Here is a 19,110-nt window from a genome sequence, read left to right as displayed (position 1 = left end):
GGCTGCCAACGGTGTAGCAGGGTTGCCAATAATTCGTTGATGTGCTGTCGGCGCAGGCGAGACGGTGGGATGTCTGATATGGGACTGGGCTATAGCATCCTTCTTCCCCAGCCACATCCACCACCATCACCATCCCCTCTCCCTCCTGGCGCACGCCCCTCCCTACCTGTGCGTGTGTGTGTGTGTGTGGTGGTGGTGGGGAGGCGATTGGCAAGGGGAGGTCGAATAAAGGCACCTCCGCCTAACTTTGGCACACAACCACACGGAGTCGAGCTCGCTTGTCTTCCTCGACGCAGGGACCAACCACGACAAGACACGCTTGCTTTCCTGGTTGCTGGCCCTCACGCAGGGACGCTTTCATCGCGCGGGGTGGGGTGGGGGGCCGATACGATACACAGCGCGCCCACAGAATCAGGGCATGGGGCCACGGTGCGAACCACATTGGAGAAGGTGAGGAGGGAGACGTTGGTGGCAGGCAGTGCAGAGAGTGGGCGACAAGAGCCGCAGGCATACATGTCGCCATGGGCGTCCCCAGGTGTGGTATGTGTCGGGGAGGGGAGGGGGGGGGGGCAGCTGTGTGGCTATACATCGTTGGGAGATGAGAGACAGGGGGGGCGGGCGGGTGGGTGGGCAACCAGAGCGCAACCGCAGCCACCGCCGTGTGGGGGTGGGGGTGGGGGCGACAGAGAAAGTCTCGCCGTCTTTGGTCAATGTGGTTGTACCCGGATGCACCACCGACGGCAGCTGCGAACACCACCGCATCTCCACCTCTCTTCCTCCGCTGCGCCTTGTCCTCATGACGGCCGTGCGCTCTGACAGCACTGCGCCAATTGTCCGCGCTGTGGCACCCCCATGGCACATGCTCCATCACGAACAGGATACTTCATCCACAACACAGCCACACCGGCACAGAGGTATAATAGATGTCGACCGGCCCTTCATGTCCGCAAAGGACGTGGAAAGTCTGGAGGGTACCACGCCGTCCGTCCTACCAGGGTTTGAGGTGTAGGGACGGAGGGAGGGGGGGGCGTGTGTGTGTGTGCGTGTGTGCGCCTTGGGGGAGAGAGGGAGGGTGTCGCTCTCCTCGCGGCGCGTCATGCACACACGCCTTCCCTCCTCCTCCACCAACCAAGAAGTACACCATCCATCGAGCTACCATAAGAGGATACAACGCGCAAGAAGAGGTGAAGAGCGACACGAAGTGAACACATGTACATAGTCCGCACAACACAGGACACCACCCACACACACACATACACACACACCGCCTTCTGCCCTGGCTTCGCCGCTAAGGTGTGCGTGCATGCGTGCAGCAGCAGCAGCAACAACGACGGCAAAGAAAAGGAGGAGGCCCATGACGTCCACGGAGAAAGGGAGCACCAAACGACAACACTAATGTACATGGGATGCGTAGAGGAGCAGCTCCGACATTCGGGGCACGGTGACCGCCGCCGCGTGGGTGCTGTGCACGTGTGTGCAGCCCCACACGCGACAGACCCCCCACGGGAGAGGGGAGAAGACGAGTTGCAGAGAGAAAAACAATCGGCCTACACATACACACCCACACCCACACTCGCACACGCATATACACGCATGCGTACAGCTAGATGAGGTTCCCACATGACTGCCATGTGGAAGGGCCACCACCTTTCTTGCCAATAACGTACATGCGTCTCCGGCCAAACAAATCACCGGCCGCCACCGCGCAACCCGTGCATGCTCTCGCTCGCACACGCACGCACGCACGCGCATGTGCGAGCGGGAGAGGGGAGGGACGAGCGCGTCTGGTGGGGGAGATGGCGGTGGGCGTGAGGACGTGGAGAGGGGGAGGGGGGAGTGGGCGGGGCGAGGCGGTCATGCAGTGCAGCACGGTAGTTCTTGTGCAGCGACTCCTCCCAAGATACGAGGGTGGTAGCACGGTCACGAAGTTTAGCACAGCACGCACAACCGACTCGCTTTGGCTGAGTCGCTGGCGGCAGGGTGTGCGTGGGAGCTGGGGTTGGTGGTGGTGGCGGCGTTGCTGCTGTCTGCGGCGGGAACAGCTGTGGCCGCCGGATAACGCAGCTGTGCTGGCTCGCTGACCTCCCGATCTTTCCAGGCTTCGATCACCTTCACCGCACCGTCGTCGGCGTCCTCCTCCTGCGCCTCGATGAGAGGGGCTCCGTGGAGCGTGTCGTTGTAGTTCTCCAGCTCTAAATCTGCGCGGCCCATCCCCGTGTGAACCATCATCTGTTGCGACTCCAGGTTGCAGTACCGATAGCTTGTGGGCGCCTTACCGGCCGCCCGCTCCCTCGACTGCATGTCACGACTTGTCAGCAGCAACAAGGATGTGTATGCCGCCCCGGTGCCCCCGCGACGGGCTCTCTGCTCCATCTGCAGCTCACGCAGCCGACACTTCCGCTGCTGCTGCTGTGCGTCCCACTCGCGCGTGAAGCAGTACCCACCCTGGTAGGAGGTTACAGTAGGCGAGTAGCGGTCGCGGCGGTAGTGACGGCCAGCGCTGCTGCTGGTGCTGCTAATGTAGGTGCCGCTGTGCTGCCGTGCCGACGGTGGCCTTTGAGCGCGCTGCTGGCACGACAATGCAGGCGGGAGTTGAGGGTGCGTGCGCGTCAATGCGCTCGAGGATGACCGCAGCGGCGGAAGGCGCGCGCCGCGGCCTGCAGTAGCCGCCCTCGCTGACCCCTGGGGTCTCTGCAACGGGACAAAGCGAGGTGGAGCGCTGTACCCCAAGTTGCTGCGCGGGGCTAGTGGCCATGTCGGCTTGCTACGCCCTCCGAAACCACCGCTGCTCCCCCTCACCTGCCGCTTGGGGTGGCACTGCGGGCAAACACCAGAAGCGCACATCCACCTGCTCGAACCAACGTAGTGAGGGTCCAGTTGGTCGATCTGGCTGACGTCGCCCTCGCTATTCGCTCCTTGCCGGCCTTGCGCACGCCCCTGCCACTCTCCTCGCACCGACATCAGCAGGTGCTGCGATGTCTGACAGGCCACATCGTAGCAGCTGATGTGCTCCGTGCTATCATCGGCCTCCTCGTGGACGTCGATGAACTCATCTTGGGTTTCACTGCTGCTCTCGTACGCGATGGCACGAGAAGAGAGGATCTGACGCGGTTCCAGAGCGCTCACCTGCACCGGCGGGCGACACTGTGGCGCCAGTCCATGTTTGCCGTTGCCTCCTCTCGCAGCTGCGGCTCCTACAGCGTGCTCCACTTCCGCTTGGCGCTGCTGCTGGGGGTGTTCCTCGATTTCGTTTTTTCTACCGTTCATCGCGTTGATATCATCCTTGCCACCCTCAACTTCGGGTTTGCCCTTGCGCCTGTGCGGCTGATGCATCGGCGGCATCTCGTCCACCTTGCCCCGGCGGCAGTCACCTGCACCCTCCGCCATGCTCTCCGTCGGCCCCCTTGGGTCTCCTCGCCTTGCCTGCGACGGATGGGCGTCGTAGTCCTCCTCGCCGTCGCTGGTGCCCGTGCGGGATGAGGACCGAGAGGCGAGCAGGGGGGACGGTTTCGAGGCGCTCTCGTCCACCGGCGAGCGAGGCGGCATGGCGGCACCGGCACTTTGGCATTGCAGCTGAGCGGCGCTGTCCTCTGCCGCTCTTGTGGGAGAAGCCTGGGTGACGGTCGTCGCCTTTTCTGCCTGGACGGGGGTGTCCGCGTGGTGCTCGACCAGGGATCCGCAGATTTTTCGCTGCGAGTTCGCCTTCGAGAGATTCGCAGCCGAACCCACGAGGTTGCACGAACTTACCGTCTGAAGCAGGCTCGGCTGCTGATCGGCGTCGGTGTACCATGGGTCAACAGACTCCACGGCCTGTCGACTCGCACGACGCGCCTCGGAGGCGAAGATCACCTGCGGCCCCTGCGTTTCCCAGGAGACTGAGTGCGCCGCTTCGACCTCCACTGCAGCGGCGTGGATGCTGCCCTTACCAGCGCGCTGGTGCCGGGAACGGTCATCCGAGGATGCCGACATCACACGTGGACCAACCGTCTGCAGGACGCCTGGCATGACGTTACCGTGCGCAACGAGCGTCCCCTTTCCCGCACCGGCGGAGTTGCGGCGCCTCTCCGTCTTCGAGAGCAGCTGGGCGGCTAAGGTGGCGCTTGTTGCGTCCGTCGTCACCACGGATGCCTCGGGGTCCGTGGTCTGGACACTCTGTCGATGAGTCGGCGTCGTAGTCGGTGCACATGGAGATACGGCTGCCTGTTCGAGCTGCGCGTGGCAGCTGTGAGAGGGAGGCTGGTCCGCCGGCTGCGACGCACGCCGACCCTCGGCGTCGTCCCTGTGGTTCTCAAGCGATTCTTGTGTCGGGTAGCGGCTGTTGCGCGGGCGCACCTCCTCGCTTGCGGCCTGGTCGTCGTCGAGCTCTTCCAGACTGCTGTCGCCACTAGAAGTTAAGTGACGTGCTTGTGGTGTGTGAGCCACGGTCGTTACCACCTGCGAGGGTGAGGGAGCGCGCTTCGTGCAGGATGAGTGTGATGCAGCTTCGCTGGACGCGGCAAGCGGTTGAATGACCTCAATGACGGGGTCGGGACGGTCTGCACTGTCCTCACTGCTGCACTCATCGCTCTCGTGCGGCGACGCGGCGTTGGTGCTGGCGGACCTTGCATCCTCTGCCTCGAATTCATCGTCCTCCCTCAGCCCCCGATGGAAGCTGTCATCTTCAGCACCAGCTTCCCCATCGAACTCTGCCAGCTGCTCTTCTTGTCCTTTGTATGGACGCACCCGTGGCGGCCTTCCAGTTGCGTCGCGAGTTGGACGATTGCGCGCACGTAGGGCAGGCGGTAATCCGGCCGCGTTGGTGCCGTTGCTGATGCAAGGCTCATCGCCGCCGATACCGGTGCCGGAGTCCTGGCACTGGAAGAGTGTGGTCGCAGTCAGAGACGACGGACGGCGCGGACACGGTATACCGCCCAGCGGGCTAGGCGAAGACTTCGACGACGGTGTCTCGAGCAGCGCACTGCCGCTTGCGATTTGCGCCTCTTCGGCCAGCGGGATAAGGGGGAACGCGGAGCGCACACCGCACACGACGACGGTGCCCGGCATAGCCGCATCCGCGTCCGCCTCCTCTTGCTGCTGCGATGCCGAGTAGTGCAGGCTGGACGACTGACTGTTTTGGAGCTTCAGCATCTCCTGCCGCCGAGTCAAACAGTTGCTGTGCTCCTGCAACAGCGGCGTGTGGTGACGTCGACTGCCTGTGTTCGACGCATGGCTGTGCGTTGGAGAGGTCATTTGTAGGACGAAAGGACGACCAGGCACGGGGCAGCAGAGCGAGGTGGAGAGAGGAGGTGCCCCCGCAGGCTTCGAACAGAAGAGGAGCGGGAAGATGGCGATATATATATATATATATATGTGCGTGTGAGCCCCTCGTGAGGATGCGCGTGCGCGTGTATGTGCACAGACCGGCCAAACATACGTCCTCCTCGTCTCGCCGTTCCTCCTCGCGGTACACGCAGACAACGCACAAACACACACACACACACACCTGGGGTAGCGGAAAAGGTAGTGGATGGGCGGAATGTGGTGGCACTCCTGCGCGACTTTCAACCCCCCCGCCGCTCTCTGTCTTGCTCCCTGTTTCCTCGGTTGGGTGGTATCGTCGCCTTTCTGGTTCGCTGGAATGGTACTTCAATGACCTTGTCGCTCCGTGCGGGAAGGGAGGGGGTGGAGGGGCGCGCGAGGAGGGGGTGGGTGGTGGTCCTTGTGGTGGGTCGATGCGCCGATGTTCGGTCGGGGGCAGCCAGTCCGTCAAGGGGAGCGCGAGAGGAGGAGGAGGAGAAGCGAAACACATGTCGAGGAGCTGGTGGGAGAGGGGTGTGTGTGCGGGGGAGGGGGATGCACAGCAGGCAAACCGTGGCTGAACGCACACGACAGAGCAGAAGCATTCACGCACGGCGCCGACGTGCCATGCGGGGACGCACGCACACCTGGAGAGGTGCGCCACTGATGCTGGCGTGCTTTCTGGTTCGACTACCGTTCGAGCTCCGTTCCCGTTCCTCGCGCACTCTTCCACCTGCGTGCCCGGACATCTATCGAATCGACAGACAGATCGATACACATACACCGGTTTGCCCAGATATATACACGTGGAGGGAGGGATACACACATACGCCCGTACACACACACACACACAGAGGCAGAGGCAGATGTGAGCAGACACAGCGCCATGGAGGAGGCGTGCGTGTGGGCGCGTGTATGATCGAGAGTGGGGAAACCGGGGACATCCGCCCTCGTCGCCTGTGCCCTGGCGTTACGGTGTGTTTGGGTGGCTGAACATCGAGAAGAGAAAACACAACGCATCACACACACACACACACACGGCGGTGATGAGAGAGGGGGGAGTGAGGGGGGAGGATCGCTTCGTGTGTGTGTGTGGCGGCACCGGGGGACTGTGTGCGTCATATCGCACCAATTCGCTTCCTACTGAAGGCAACGAAAGACTGAGAGCCGTTAAGGACGGCTGCACCGCGCCGCAACACCATCAGTCGTGCCCCCCGCCTCTCCACTATTCACCGACGATGGCGATCACCGCACACACCGAGGTGAGGATTGTTTTCCCAACGCGTCCATTACCCTGCCCTCGAGCAGGAGCGCAACCCCCACCCCCGCCCACTCCCCCCTCGGGCCTGCCACCGCACAATGCACCGACTCAGTGACCTGAGCGCGTCCTCTGCCTCAAACCATACCCCCACCCCCCACCACCCTCCCGCCTCGCAGGCCGCATCACAGCCGCTCCCATGGCGCCGTGTGCACCTGACCGTGCCACCACCAGAGGAGGGCCGGCACTGGCAGGGGATAGGGTGTGGGTGCGCTGGGCCCTGAGATACCACGCACGGAGGCGTGTGTGTGTGTGTGTGTGTGCCTTCCCCCCTCTTCCTCGCCGTCACAGAGGGAGAGAGAGCGATGCAGAATGGGAAAACAAAATCTATCCGGAGGTGCACGCGCACACAGAAGGTCGTGCCTGTTTACGTACAAGTACGGTGAAAAGATGGTTCGGCGCGTGTAAAGGCAAGTATGAGAGCCGCCCGCATCGCTGTCACCGACATGGCCATCATCATGCCACATCATCAGCACCGATGTCACGCATCACTGACGTTCCTTCCGGCGTGCTGCTGCTGCTTACATACATGTGAAATGGGGGAAAAAAGAGTAACGAGAGACCAACTCGATCACAAGAGATGGCGCATGCGCACACGCACGGGCGCGCGTCACTGTGTGCCCCGTATGGGGAAAAGGGAGGAGGAGGAGAGAGAGGGGGGGGGGGCTCGTGTGAGACTCAGAGCTTTGGGACACTTGCCCTCCCCCCTCTCAGCAACGACAGCACACAGGAAACGGGCGCGAGGCCACCGGGCACAAGCGCCGCCGTGCAGGAGCTGAAGTCGGGGGAGAGGGGGAGGGGAAGAAGCCCGAGAGCGCACGTGCGTCCATGGGGCCTTCCGCTCTACTCCTCCCAAGGCCCCATGAACGCTTCGGCCACGTCTTCCACAGAGCACGCGTGTGGCGCAGGGGCGGCGGTTGTCGCAGAAGGACGGCTGGAGCCCGGCGACATGCGCACGGGGCGGTGCTGGTACGACTGGAAAGCTGCTGATGCAGCGGCGTTGGCGCACTGCACCAGTGACCGCTTCGAAATATGACCTGCACTTTCGTGACTGCCCTCTTGCGTCGAAGGCTGGGTGTATGTCGAGGAGCCGGATGAGGAGTATGACAATGGCGAGTTGAGCTGGTGCTGCTCATGCACCGGCGACGCTTCGTCACACTCGTCTGCGTCCATGTGCGCGGGCTCCTCTGGGGTGGAGCGACCCATCGGTGGCAGCAATGTTGCTTCATGGTGCGGAGACGCACCGAGACATCTCGAGGCGTGCGGCACTCCCTCTGCAACACCGAGGCGCACTTCGCCAGGCGCCACTTCGTGGGGTGGTGCAGGGACCTTCAGTGATGGCAGCGTTAGTGTACTCGCCGCCGAGGCCGCGATGGCAGCTGCCATGGTGCGGGCGGCCATTGCCGGGAACAGTTTCGATGGCCCTACAGCTGCCGCTTCTGCCACTTGGATGCCACTCCCGTCGTCTCCCCCGTTCACCGTTGTCGCCGTGAGTAGAGACTCGCTAGTGGCTTGAGCGACATCCTCACGGCTTGCGCATGACCCAGCCGTGCGCACCCGATCTGTCCACAAGACCAGAGCGCTGTGGTGCTGCAGCCGCAGCATGCGAAGAGGGTAGTCGCGCAGCGCCGCCCGCCAGCGCGCCTCTGCATCATTCCTCTCGACAATCACGGACGACGACACCGATGCGGAGGTGATATCCACGGCACTGACGGGGTGAAGTGCGCCCTTGTCGCCGCTTTCCACCGACTCACTGTGCCCCGCCAAGGTGATGGCGGTCTCGTGGTACAACCGCTGCAACTGCGGCAGGCGTTGCACAAGTGCTGTGACTACAGGCGCCGTCACGAGATCCGGGTTCAGGGCAAGCAGGTTCAGCACGCGTAGCTCCGATAGCTGGTCTAGCTGGCGGATGCTGATGTCTGTCAGGTGCGACCAGCCCGCGCCGTGGAGATTGAGCTGCTGCAGTGTTGGACATGCCTGGGTGAGCTCGCGGAGGGCTTCATCGGTGAGGGTCCGCAGGTTGACCAGCTCGAGCGTGTGAAGGGCCGCGAAGATGGGCAGGCCTCTCTTCGCCATCCAGCAGGCGTTGCTCAGACCCTTGCAGTGGACGAGAGAGAGCTTCTGTAGATCCGTCTGCGACCGGAGGAACCCTGCGAAAACATCATCGCTGACGAACGTGCACTCCGAGAAGGTGACAGAGGTGAGCCGCACGCCTTCTCCGCAGCCGTCCACTTCACCACTGCGGCCGTTGAGCCGCCGCAGCACCTCCTCATCCACAGGCAGCCCGTGCAAGGAGATCTGCGAGAGGCGAGGCGCCACGAGAGAGGCGAGGACGGCGCGCTGTTGCACCGGCAGTGGCAGCACGCGCAGGCTGCGGCTCATGAGCGCGTGCACGTGCGCGAGGGACGAGAGCAGTACCTCGACGTGATCTAGCTGGAGGCGGTGAACGTGCGGGCAGTGCTCCAGCGCAAGGACCCGGAGCTGCGGAGCTGCGGAGTTGAAGAACTCGACACACGCGTCGGTCAGCCGCGCGCAGCCCGAGAGGTCAAGCGTGTGCAGCCGAGGACAGCGCTGCAGCAGCTTTGCAAGGAGGCTGTCCGTCATGCAGTCAGTTGGGGGCAGCAGAAGCACCGCGACAGAGGGACAGTGGAGATGAGCCAATGTGAGCGGGTCCTTGATGTGGCAGGCGCTGAGGTCGAGGGTGCACAGCTCCAGTGCGAGCGAGTCGATGGAAGAAGTCTCGGCCGGCACCGCGGCGGTGCAAGGGGCGTGCATCGAGCCGCGGATTTGAAGCAGACGCCACAGTGCTTGCAGGCCCTCGTCGTCAACTACCAGCTCCGGCAGCGACAGCTCGCGCACCTGCGTGGCACCCACCAGCGCGTCTGTCAGCTTTGTGAGGGCAGCGTCGCTGCCCACACCCCACACCTCGAGTTGGGCGAGTGAGGGGAGGGAGTGCAGCAGGGCATCGGAGAGAATCGACACGCCGGCGTACGCGTCCTCGAAGCGAACGGAAAAGGTGCGCAGATGCTCACAGGCCCACGTCCGGAATGCAGAGAGCTCAGCGACGGCGGGGGTGGCAGCAGCCCCCCAGGTGATGGGCGTCTGTGTAAGCAGGCGATGCAGCACCGAGCCCTGCGCGTACGTGAGCGGCGGCTCTGTCGCGACCAACGCTTCGCCGGAGGAGGCGGCGAAAAAGGACTGAATAAGCTGCGGGTGCGTCGGGCAGCCAACGTAGCAGGAGGTTCTGATGTACTCGAGTATGACCCCTTGATCAGCCGCTGCAGCGCCTTCAGCAGCGTGGGTAAATTGCCGGTCTGCTCCGCCGTGGGCCCTGTCGAGCGCTTGTGCAACGGGCTCCGCTGCTGGCAGGATCACTCGCATCGAGGCCGGTGCTCCATCCCCGCCCCCACCACCTCGCTGGCGTCGGTAATCATGTAGCAGGACGAGTTCCTCGTTGCGGAGCTGCAGCACACACTCTAGTCGATGCACAGTCTGACGCAGCTGCACAGCTTCCGCTTGACAACTCGCGAGACGCTGCTCGACCGCCTCCTTCGTGTGTGCCAGCTCCTCCAGCTGACGGTGCAGCTCAGCACACTCCTCCAGCTTTGCCAGGTATCGATCCAGCGGTATGCTAGGCAGAGTGGCCGCCGTGACCGTCGCAGCAGCGGGAATCGCCGGCGGTGGCGTCGGGGTGAGCGCAAGGCTTTGCTCAGGCAGCGCCTTGGCCTTTGCGAGTGGCGCATCCGCTAAGCTCGAGATGGAGCAACTGCTCCGGTAGAGGCCGTCATTCGTGGAGGCCATAATGTTGGTGCGTGTCGGAGAAGCGACTCGCGCGCGCGCGTGCACACGGTGAGGGGTGGGCAGCGAGGGAGAAGAGAGAAAGGGAGCGACAGGAAAACCCCGCTACAGGCGCAGACACACTACTGCACCTGAGTGTCGCGCTGCTCCTTGTCGAGCCTGCACGCGGTGATGGCGACGGCGACGGTGACAGGGATGATCCCTACGCCTTTTCTTCGTTTTCAGGGCACGGGTATACGCACCAGGCGAAACGTCTACTGCTACAGGTAATACACATGCACACACCCACACACACGTCCGTGTACGTGAACGCTGGCACGCGCGCGTGTGTGTGTGTGCAGGGAGGGGGAGGGGGAGGGGGAGGGGCAAGGGCGAGCGGTGGATGTGCGTCCCCTGTCACAGGGCCGTGGCAGTGAAAAGTCTGGTCAAAGGAAGAGAGATTTGGGAAGTGTGTGTGTGCGTGGGGGAGAAGGGGAGGAAAGGTTCACGCTGGTGGCAGGACTGGTGAGCAGGGAGACCGTGGTGGAGAAAGGTGTGCGCCTCACCACCCAGCTCGCTCACGCAGGCGCGGAAGACTGGAAAGGGGGTTGTGGCGGCGGTGGTGGTCATTGTCGGCAAGAGTGCGACGCCGCCACGAAGGGGAAGTAGGTGTAGCGGACGTTGGTGGAGAAGGCAAGGCGTAGGGAAGAAGCACGACGCTGCCGCCTGGCCGCCTCGACCCCCTCAGCAAGGACCCCCCACCCCCCCATGTGACTACCCCTCATGCTGAGAGAGAGAGCGGTCACCGACCGCACACACAGACGCACACACACACACACGCGCCTGCACATGCCCATGGTACCCAAGGCACATTGGCGACGCGCCTGTGTTGGCGGCAGCTCCCTACATGTTTTCGCTTTTCCTTTTGGATCTCACCTCGACTTCCGATTGAACGGTGGCTTGCACGATGATACACACAGAGATGGCTGCCGACACAGGCCCACTTCGCGACGCCCTCCTCCCCTCCCCTTCCCACCTTGACAGCGTGAGGGCTCGGAGCTGAGGTAGGGCGGTGTCAAAGGACGGGGAGGAGGGGGTTCGGTCAGTGGGAGTGGGTTGAGCGCTGGAGAAGCGGATGGACACACACGCAGACATACACACAGAATGATGGGAACAGCAACCCGTGGTCTTCACTAAGGGCGACCAACGACAATAACCATATATGGGGAATAACAAGAACGTCAGCGCCAGCATCATCACCGTCATCGGGGTTACTCAGCACTGCTCCGCGCGCTCGCTCGCTCGCTCACAAGGCGACAGGCGGCGAAGGGGAGGGGGGCGGAGACGGAGATGGGAAACCGAAGTAAACAGAAGTTGCGCGAGAGAAGCACGGCACTTTCCTCGCTCTCTAAGATATAACGGAGCCAGCACAACAGGGGAGAACCTACAAAAAAAGAAAGAGAAGAGACATGCTTGCACACATGCACGCACATGCACGCGCGTGCAGACCGGAATGAATGATGGAAACTCCACCTCCCCCCAAAAAGAAAAGGGAACAACAACACAAAAGAAGAACAGCTCTACGCATGCACATGCGTGCACGCACGTACACATACACGGTGACAGAAGGCAAGTCGTGACATCCCTCCCCTCCCCACAGAGGATGCATTCGCCTACGTGCATCGTGCATGCGGGCGAGGCGCTACAGGAATGGCCGTGGCTTCTCGTCCCCTCGACACGTCTTTGCGCTCTGACGCAGCGGCATTTTTCATTTTCCCCCGCGCGCTCTTTTTCTCTGAGAGCGCGTGTGCTGGGGAGGGGTGTGGCGGTGGTGCGTGCGTGCGTGCCGTGCTGTATTACCCCCACCCCCCACTCACCATGCTCTCGCATCTCTCGCTGTTCGAAAGAGGACTGCACTCGGAGGCTTGGACGAGAGGAAGAAGTGGGGCGGAGCGCTCACGTCCGTGTGTGTGCGCGCACGAGACATCAAGGCGCACCTACACACAGATGGACGGATGAGGACCGGCGGTGGGGCAAGGAGCGAGGGTGTTGTGCTGTGTGGTGTGTGGCTGTACGGGAGAGCTAGATCGCCCGACCGACTGACGCACACGGAGAAAACGGCGAATGCAAGGCACAGAGCCCCCCCTCCCTACCAAAAGAAAAAGGGCGGTGGAACAATGGACATGACAACACGTAAGCAGAGAAGGCGCAGAAAGAGGAGGGAGAGCACGACGACGACGACGACGCCGCCAATGACGTTGATGATGCTGCTGCTGCTGGATGATGATGATGGTGGCATCGACCGCCATGATACAGCGAGGCAAAGAAAGAAAAGTAGAGGGACAGACGAACACCTACACCAGACACGGACATCAGACTGGTGCATAGGGGGGGGGGAGGGGAGGGGAGGACGGCGACAAGAACAGTACGTCGTTCATGGCGCACGCCCGCGCGCGCCCTTTCTCTTCACACAGGACAAAGAAGAAAACCAACCACAGCAGTCAGAGAAGTGTGCTGCGCTGCGATGCGCGTGGGTGGGGAGTTGGTTGATGTACGTGCATGCCTGCGACGAAGCATTCCCTGTCTTCTGCTTCACACTTTCGCCTACATGCGCACACGCGTAAGCCCGTGGGCCCACGCGAGAGCGGCTACAAGAGAAACACACCACCACCACCACCACAACAGCAAAACGCCACGATGACCTCCACTACAACTAATAACGGCAGCCCTTACCCCCTCCCCCCTCCATGGCCAGTGGGAGCGAAGGATACACCACACGAAGCTGTAAAAGGGGTCATGCTGACTGGACGATGGGTACGAGGAAGCTCGAGGCAACGGAAGGGTGGGTGGGTGGGCGGCCAGCGAGAGAGGGAGAGAGGGCCAACAGGTAACGACTTGGTGAGCGGTGGACACACACACACACACACACGCCTCCGTGAGTGGTATCTCAGGGCCCAGCGCACCCACACCCTATCCCCTGCCAGTGCCGGCCCTCCTCTGGTGGTGGCACGGTCAGGTGCACACGGCGCCATGGGAGCGGCTGTGATGCGGCCTGCGAGGCGGGAGGGTGGTGGGGGGTGGGGGTATGGTTTGAGGCAGAGGACGCGCTCAGGTCACTGAGTCGGTGCATTGTGCGGTGGCAGGCCCGAGGGGGGAGTGGGCGGGGGTGGGGGTTGCGCTCCTGTTCGAGGGCAGGGTAACGGACGCGTTGGGCAGGAGAAGAATTTCTGTCTCTGTGCCGCGCTGACGCGGAGGCGGGACTGGCATCACGAAAGAATGACACTAGCGAAGGAAAACAAAGAACGGGGGGGGGGAGAACTATGTCAAGCATGCACGCACACGTAGATAGCGAGCGAGAGGGAGCAGGGAAAGTCGATCATGAAGGGGGTTGGTGGGAGTGTGCGTGGTGCGTGTGTGTGAGCGCATAATGCGCATGTGCTCTGATCGACCAAGCCGTACGCGGAAACACACAGTCGGTCAGACACACCAACGCAAGCAGGCGGCTCGAGGAGAGCCCGCGGCGGACCAGCGGAAAGGGGTTTGGTGATCGACGGAGCACAAGAGACAGCCGCCAAAGAAGCCGACAAGTAGAAGCAGTCGTTGTGAACGCGGCTTGCACAGACCGAGTTGCGGGCTGGTCGACTTACTCCACTCTCCTTCTCCTTGCGCACCATGTTTCGCGCCCTTGCTACCTCGCTCCACGCCCGGATTTCCTCCCCCCCCACACCCACCCACCTACACACCTTGACCCCCGCCCCCGCCTCCTCCTCCCTGGCTTGCCGTCCGTTCCCTCCGCTCAAGTACAGGCAACGCTTGCGGTGTAGCTCGACGGCGGCCCGTTGCTGTGACGTGCACTGCTCGGCGCCGACGCCGGCGGTGCGTCCTCGCCGTGTTTCTCCCTCATGAGGTCGTTGAAGACGTTCAGCGGGGTGCGCAGGTGACCATCCTTGACGGCCGGCAGTCGCCTGAGGTCGGAGTCGCGTGCGCGGAACGCGACGTAGGTGGGGCTCTGCCACGAGCGGCGCTGCTTCAGCAGGTGGTCGCGCACCGGGTGCAGCACCTCGTTCGGGACTATAGGGCTCAGCGGGTCCTCTTCCTCACCTGGGCCACGCGTGTTCTCCTCAGCGAGGATGCCAGCGGTGTTGTCGGAGGCAGGGGAGGTGATAGACTGGCGCGGCGTTGCGGCACCGCCGCGAGAGGTGCGGGTGAGGGCGCGTGGCGACGATGGCGGCCTCTCTGACTCTGCCCGCTGCTGGCGTTTCTTTTCCTCCTCGAGCTTCTGTATGCCTTCGGCGCGGCTCAGCAGTTGCGGCAGCACCTTGCTAGAGATAAAGCCCTCAGGGATGACGTTGCTGAGACTGACAGCGTTCTCGTTCAGCTCCACGTGCGCGTAGCTGGCCGGGTACGGGTTGCGGCTCGTGCCGGCGCTCACCCCCCAGTTTGAGCCGAGAACAAAGTAGCGTGGCGGGCAGGACGTGAAGGGGCGGAGGGCCTTCATCGGCACCTGGACCTTGTTCGGCTGCTTACTGTACACGCGGTGTGGGGCCATGATGCAGTAGTAGTTCTCCTCCGGCCCTTCCTGGGCATCGAAGAAGTACTCGGCAACCGTGCCTTCGCACTCGAAGCCGTGGTACTGGTTCTCGTAGGTGATGGCCGAGCGCACCACGGCGGCGAAGCGGTAGCGCTCCTCCTGTGCGTTCAGGAAGGCGGCACGCGGGCGGCGCTCGTCTGACGAGTTCGTCAGCATCAGCAGCACTTTTTCGTTTGTTGCGTCGTACACCATGAGGTCAATCTTCCCGGTCTTGACGGCGTTCGGGTCGTTGTTCTCGCGGTAGCGGTACGTGACGGGGGACAGGATGAGAAAGTGCGGCAGACCGCGGCGGTCGGCGACCTTGCTGCCAAATGTGCTGCGGTTGGACGTGAGGGAGGGGACGTAGTTCGACTTCTGCGGCGCCCAGAACTTCTTGTAGTCCTCCAGCGTCGTCACCTTCTGGCCGACAATCTTGTTCGGCCCCATCTGCGGCACATCCGCCGTGATGCAGGACAGGAACCAGTAGCGGAACGTTTCCTTGTCCTTCATGGGCTTGATCTTCTCCATCACCGCCCGCGCGCTGTTGCCCGTGTGCTTCATCATCGAATCCCAGTCATCCATCGAGAGGATGTTCAGGTAATTCGTGTAGGCCGCGTCCACAATCTTGGGCAGCGAGTACTGTGCCACGCGGCTGGATGAGACGTACTCGTGGTCGGCAGGCAGGCCGTGCAGGCTGGCGTCCACGCCGCCTTCGTTTGGATTGCCCATCTCCTTGTCCTTGCGGCTGCACAGGGAGGCGAGGCGGTCGATGCCGTACTCGACAAAGATGTCGTTGCGCAGCTCCACAAACGCCTCCAGCCGCTTCACCGGCAGGCACTCCTCCAGTGCCTGGCGCAGCTGCGCCGCCTTCTCGCGCATCTGCTCGTACTCGACACGCTTGTTCTGCAGCACCTGCTGACTGAACATCTTGTTGTGCGTGTCCACCTCGAACGGCTGCTCGGACTGTGTGAAGTACGTCTTGCCGCCCATTTTCTTGAGCATCATCGGCACTTCGCCATCACTACTGTCGCTCGTGTACTGGCCCTCTTCGAGGGTGGCGTACTGGCGGTAGAGGGCGACGGTTGCCGCGCTCTCCAGCAGCAGCGCCTGGGAGGGCATGTACGTCATGAACATCTGGTGGCGCAGCAGCACGGCGTTTTCGCGCTCCCAGGCCGCCAGCTCACCGTGCGCCTCCTTCAGCTGCCGCTGCTCCTCGCTCTGCAGGATCTCGTGCTGCAGCTCTTGCTGTTTCTGGGAGAAGAAGCGGGCGCGCGCCTTGGCATCCTGCACGTACATCTGCACGCCCTCTCCATCGTTGAGGAAGGGCTCGAGCCGCTGCTGCACATCGACGTTCTTGAAGGCCTCGCGCAGCTGCGCGTGGATGGCAACGCGGGCCGTGAGCTGGTCGGAGCGCGAGGACTGCAGTATCTTCTCTACACGGCTTCTCGCCATATCCGCGGCCAACACGGTCGGGTCACCCGCGTAATAATTCATGTCCGTCGCCATGACCGTGGCCAACGTCTGAACGGCTGCGCTCATCTTGAGTCGTGCAGGGGAAAGAGAGGTTCAGCAGCGAGAAGGCGAAGTCCGTGGAGGATACGTTCGTGTGTGTGTGCGCGCGCGTGTGTGTGTGCCGTCTTCTGCGTTGTGCACGTGCGCATGTGAGCAAAGGGGGAGGGGGAGGGGGGGGGGGAGAGCGCGTAAGGCGGAGACATGCCAAGAGGAAAAAAAAAGGGCAGCCAAGCTGACGTGACGCGACGCATCAGCCGCATCGTCCACAACGCCTCTCTGCCTCGGCGAGTGCGTGAGCCGTTCCGTGTCTTGCCTTGTTCTCTCCCTTTCCCATCTCTCTCGGGTATAAACTGGCACGGACGGACATACGACTTTGCTTGATGGGTGGTGTCGGATGGCGTGGAGTCGAGGAGGAGGGTCGCGGCAGAGGAGCAGGGACCCTTCTGGGAACTAGGATCACCACACCAGGGGTGGGGTGGGGCGGGTGCGTGCGCGTCTAGAAGACAAAACAGGGGAGATCTCCCCTCCCCTCCCAGCAGGCATGCAGGCAGACAGCAGGCCATAACGTCAGCGATAGCTGAAGGTGGTGATGGTGATGGTGGTGGTGAGAAGTTTGCAGACGTGAACATGTGCCCCCATGCGCCCCTTCACCCTCTGCCACGTGACGGCGTAGAGGAGCTAGCGAGAGGACGCCCGTGTGCATGTGTGTGTGTGTGTGTACAGCAGGAGACAGAGGCGGCTCTCCGCCTGCTGTACACACACACACACACACACACACACGTGCACAGAGAGCGACAGGCCGACTTTCCCACGCGATCAGGGTTGCCTCCCCCGCCCTCTCTCGCTCACCGAAAGAAGTCCTTGTGGTCCTCCGTCTCCTCTACCGTCTCGGGCACTTCCGTGCCGTGCGCCTTCTCCATTACCTGGATCTCGTCCCAGTTGAGCAGGTCGATGTTGTCGCAGTTCTCGGGGGCGAGGTAGTTCGCCTTGCCGTGAAAGGGCACCTCCACCTTCTCGATCAGCGGCTCCGCCTTGATGTAGTCGGCCACGCTCGTTTCGCTGGCCGACATCTCCGCGATCATCTCCGCCAGCGCGACAAGGCTGTAGTCCTCCAGGTTCACGGCAAGTGGGCAGGACATGCTCGGCTGCTGCTGCTCCTCCTCCTCCTTGATGCCCTTGTGGGCGTCTGGAGGCGTCTTATCACCTTCGGTGTCCGTCGACGAGGACGACCGGGAGGAGCGCTGCAGGCACCCTTTGGAAAGGTGGCAGAGGTCGCCCCCATGGCCGTCCTGCACCCCGTCTCGCATCTCTGGGGGCAGCCGCACCCCCTCCTGCTCCGCTACCAGGAAGTCTGTGTACTTCTGCTGCGTGTCCATAGCATCCTGCAAGTGCTGCGCACTCACGACGGCGCGGTGTCGCACCGTCGTCTTTCTCGCCCTCGCCGCAGCTGCCCCATAGCGCCGTGCGTGCCGAGACGAGATGTCACCGAACGGGTTGCTGTACTGCTGCTGGACAAGCTTTCGTTGCTGCCGCCGCGTCAGGGGCTCGTAGGCGTCGAGGACGATGGTCTGCACCGGCGTGAAGCGGTAGTTTACCTCGGAGTCGATAAAGAGGATGCGGCTTGTGTCCTGCCCTGTGCCATTCGCCTCGTTCGCCATGATGCGCAGATACTCAGTGTAGTTGTTCGGCGCCAGGTCTCTCTTGCGGTTGCCGCGGCCTGAGCCAGCACCGATAAACTTCGAGTGATCGTTCACGTAGCGGAACGGGACGGAGAAGTCGCGACGGTAGAACACGTTCATCATCTCCCGGTCGTGCTCCGTGTTCGTCGGCACAAACAACGCAACAGCGCACTGCAGGCGCCGCAGCGTCGTGGCCAAGTAGGACGCATAGGGACGCGGCTTGACTACATACGGGCTCGCGGGGTCGACGAAGCCGATGGTGCCCTGCAGGCGTATGCCAACAATCAGCCGACTCGCCAATGGGATGACCTGCCGGTTCCCTACCAACACGATGGCCGAGGACATTGGTTTTTGTGCAGGAGAAGGAGAGCAGGGGCAGGAGTGCACCCCTCGCACCCCACCGCCGTGGTGAAGGTGGTTCTTGAAGTCGCTTTTCCTTCCTTGGTTGTAGGGCGCCAAGAGCGCGAAGACACTGCCAGCGTCACACGCGACACTGAAGGGACTCAGGCAGATGAATGACCGCCGCGATACCGCCGTGGGTGCTGCCGCGTCCCTGCAGCACATGTCGGCGAGAGAGGGAGGGAGGGAGAGGAGAGGGGGTGTGGTGGGGGAAGCGAGTCTCGATTCGGTCTGTGTACCATGTGCGTCGGTGGGGACAACGCTTCTCGTCTTCACCGAAGGGGGAGGGGGCGCGCCGTGGACGTTTTCCAGGCCACGGACTCGCACCCCCCCCGCATGCGGAAAACGAAGCGGCAGCGGCGCCGGATGTCTTGTCCATACACAGTCGTCGAGTGCATCCGTGCGGGGTCGGTGCGCGGCGTACGTTGGCCTTTTCTTTTTCCTTTTCTCAGCGTTGGCACAGGGAGAGAGGAGCAACAGCGCAGGGAGGAACAGCGAACATATATACTGTACATGAGCGGGTGTATGGTCGGCACACCGACGGCAAAGGCGTGCGTGTGTGCACATGTGCACATGTG

At 62.7% G+C, this 19,110-nt stretch overlaps 4 protein-coding genes across 4 annotated transcripts; all 4 read right to left on the bottom strand.

The window, feature by feature from the left end:
• Positions 1-1,929: 1,929 nt before the first annotated feature.
• Positions 1,930-5,229, bottom strand: LMXM_09_0540 (hypothetical protein, unknown function; the record flags this gene model as incomplete). The annotated part of the gene is made up of 1 exon (XM_003872687.1): positions 1,930-5,229. The coding sequence occupies one exon, from the start codon at positions 5,227-5,229 to the stop codon at positions 1,930-1,932; it is 3,300 nt and encodes a 1,099-aa protein (XP_003872736.1).
• Positions 5,230-7,438: 2,209 nt separating this feature from the next.
• LMXM_09_0530 (putative leucine-rich repeat protein) lies at positions 7,439-10,396 on the bottom strand (the record flags this gene model as incomplete). Its single annotated transcript, XM_003872686.1, has 1 exon — positions 7,439-10,396. One exon carries the CDS (start codon positions 10,394-10,396, stop codon positions 7,439-7,441), a length of 2,958 nt encoding a protein of 985 aa, XP_003872735.1.
• A 3,772-nt stretch (positions 10,397-14,168) lies between these two features.
• Positions 14,169-16,481, bottom strand: LMXM_09_0520 (conserved hypothetical protein; the record flags this gene model as incomplete). The annotated part of the gene is made up of 1 exon (XM_003872685.1): positions 14,169-16,481. One exon carries the CDS (start codon positions 16,479-16,481, stop codon positions 14,169-14,171), a length of 2,313 nt encoding a protein of 770 aa, XP_003872734.1.
• Positions 16,482-17,299: 818 nt separating this feature from the next.
• On the bottom strand, positions 17,300-18,478 carry LMXM_09_0510 (conserved hypothetical protein; the record flags this gene model as incomplete). Its single annotated transcript, XM_003872684.1, has 1 exon — positions 17,300-18,478. One exon carries the CDS (start codon positions 18,476-18,478, stop codon positions 17,300-17,302), a length of 1,179 nt encoding a protein of 392 aa, XP_003872733.1.
• Positions 18,479-19,110: the final 632 nt, after the last annotated feature.

This window comes from Leishmania mexicana, chromosome 9 (genome assembly GCF_000234665.1).
Source record: "Leishmania mexicana MHOM/GT/2001/U1103 complete genome, chromosome 9".
Lineage (NCBI taxonomy): Eukaryota > Euglenozoa > Kinetoplastea > Trypanosomatida > Trypanosomatidae > Leishmania > Leishmania mexicana.
The sequence above is the reverse complement of the archived record's forward strand: the minus strand, read 5'-3'. Positions and strand labels throughout refer to the sequence as shown.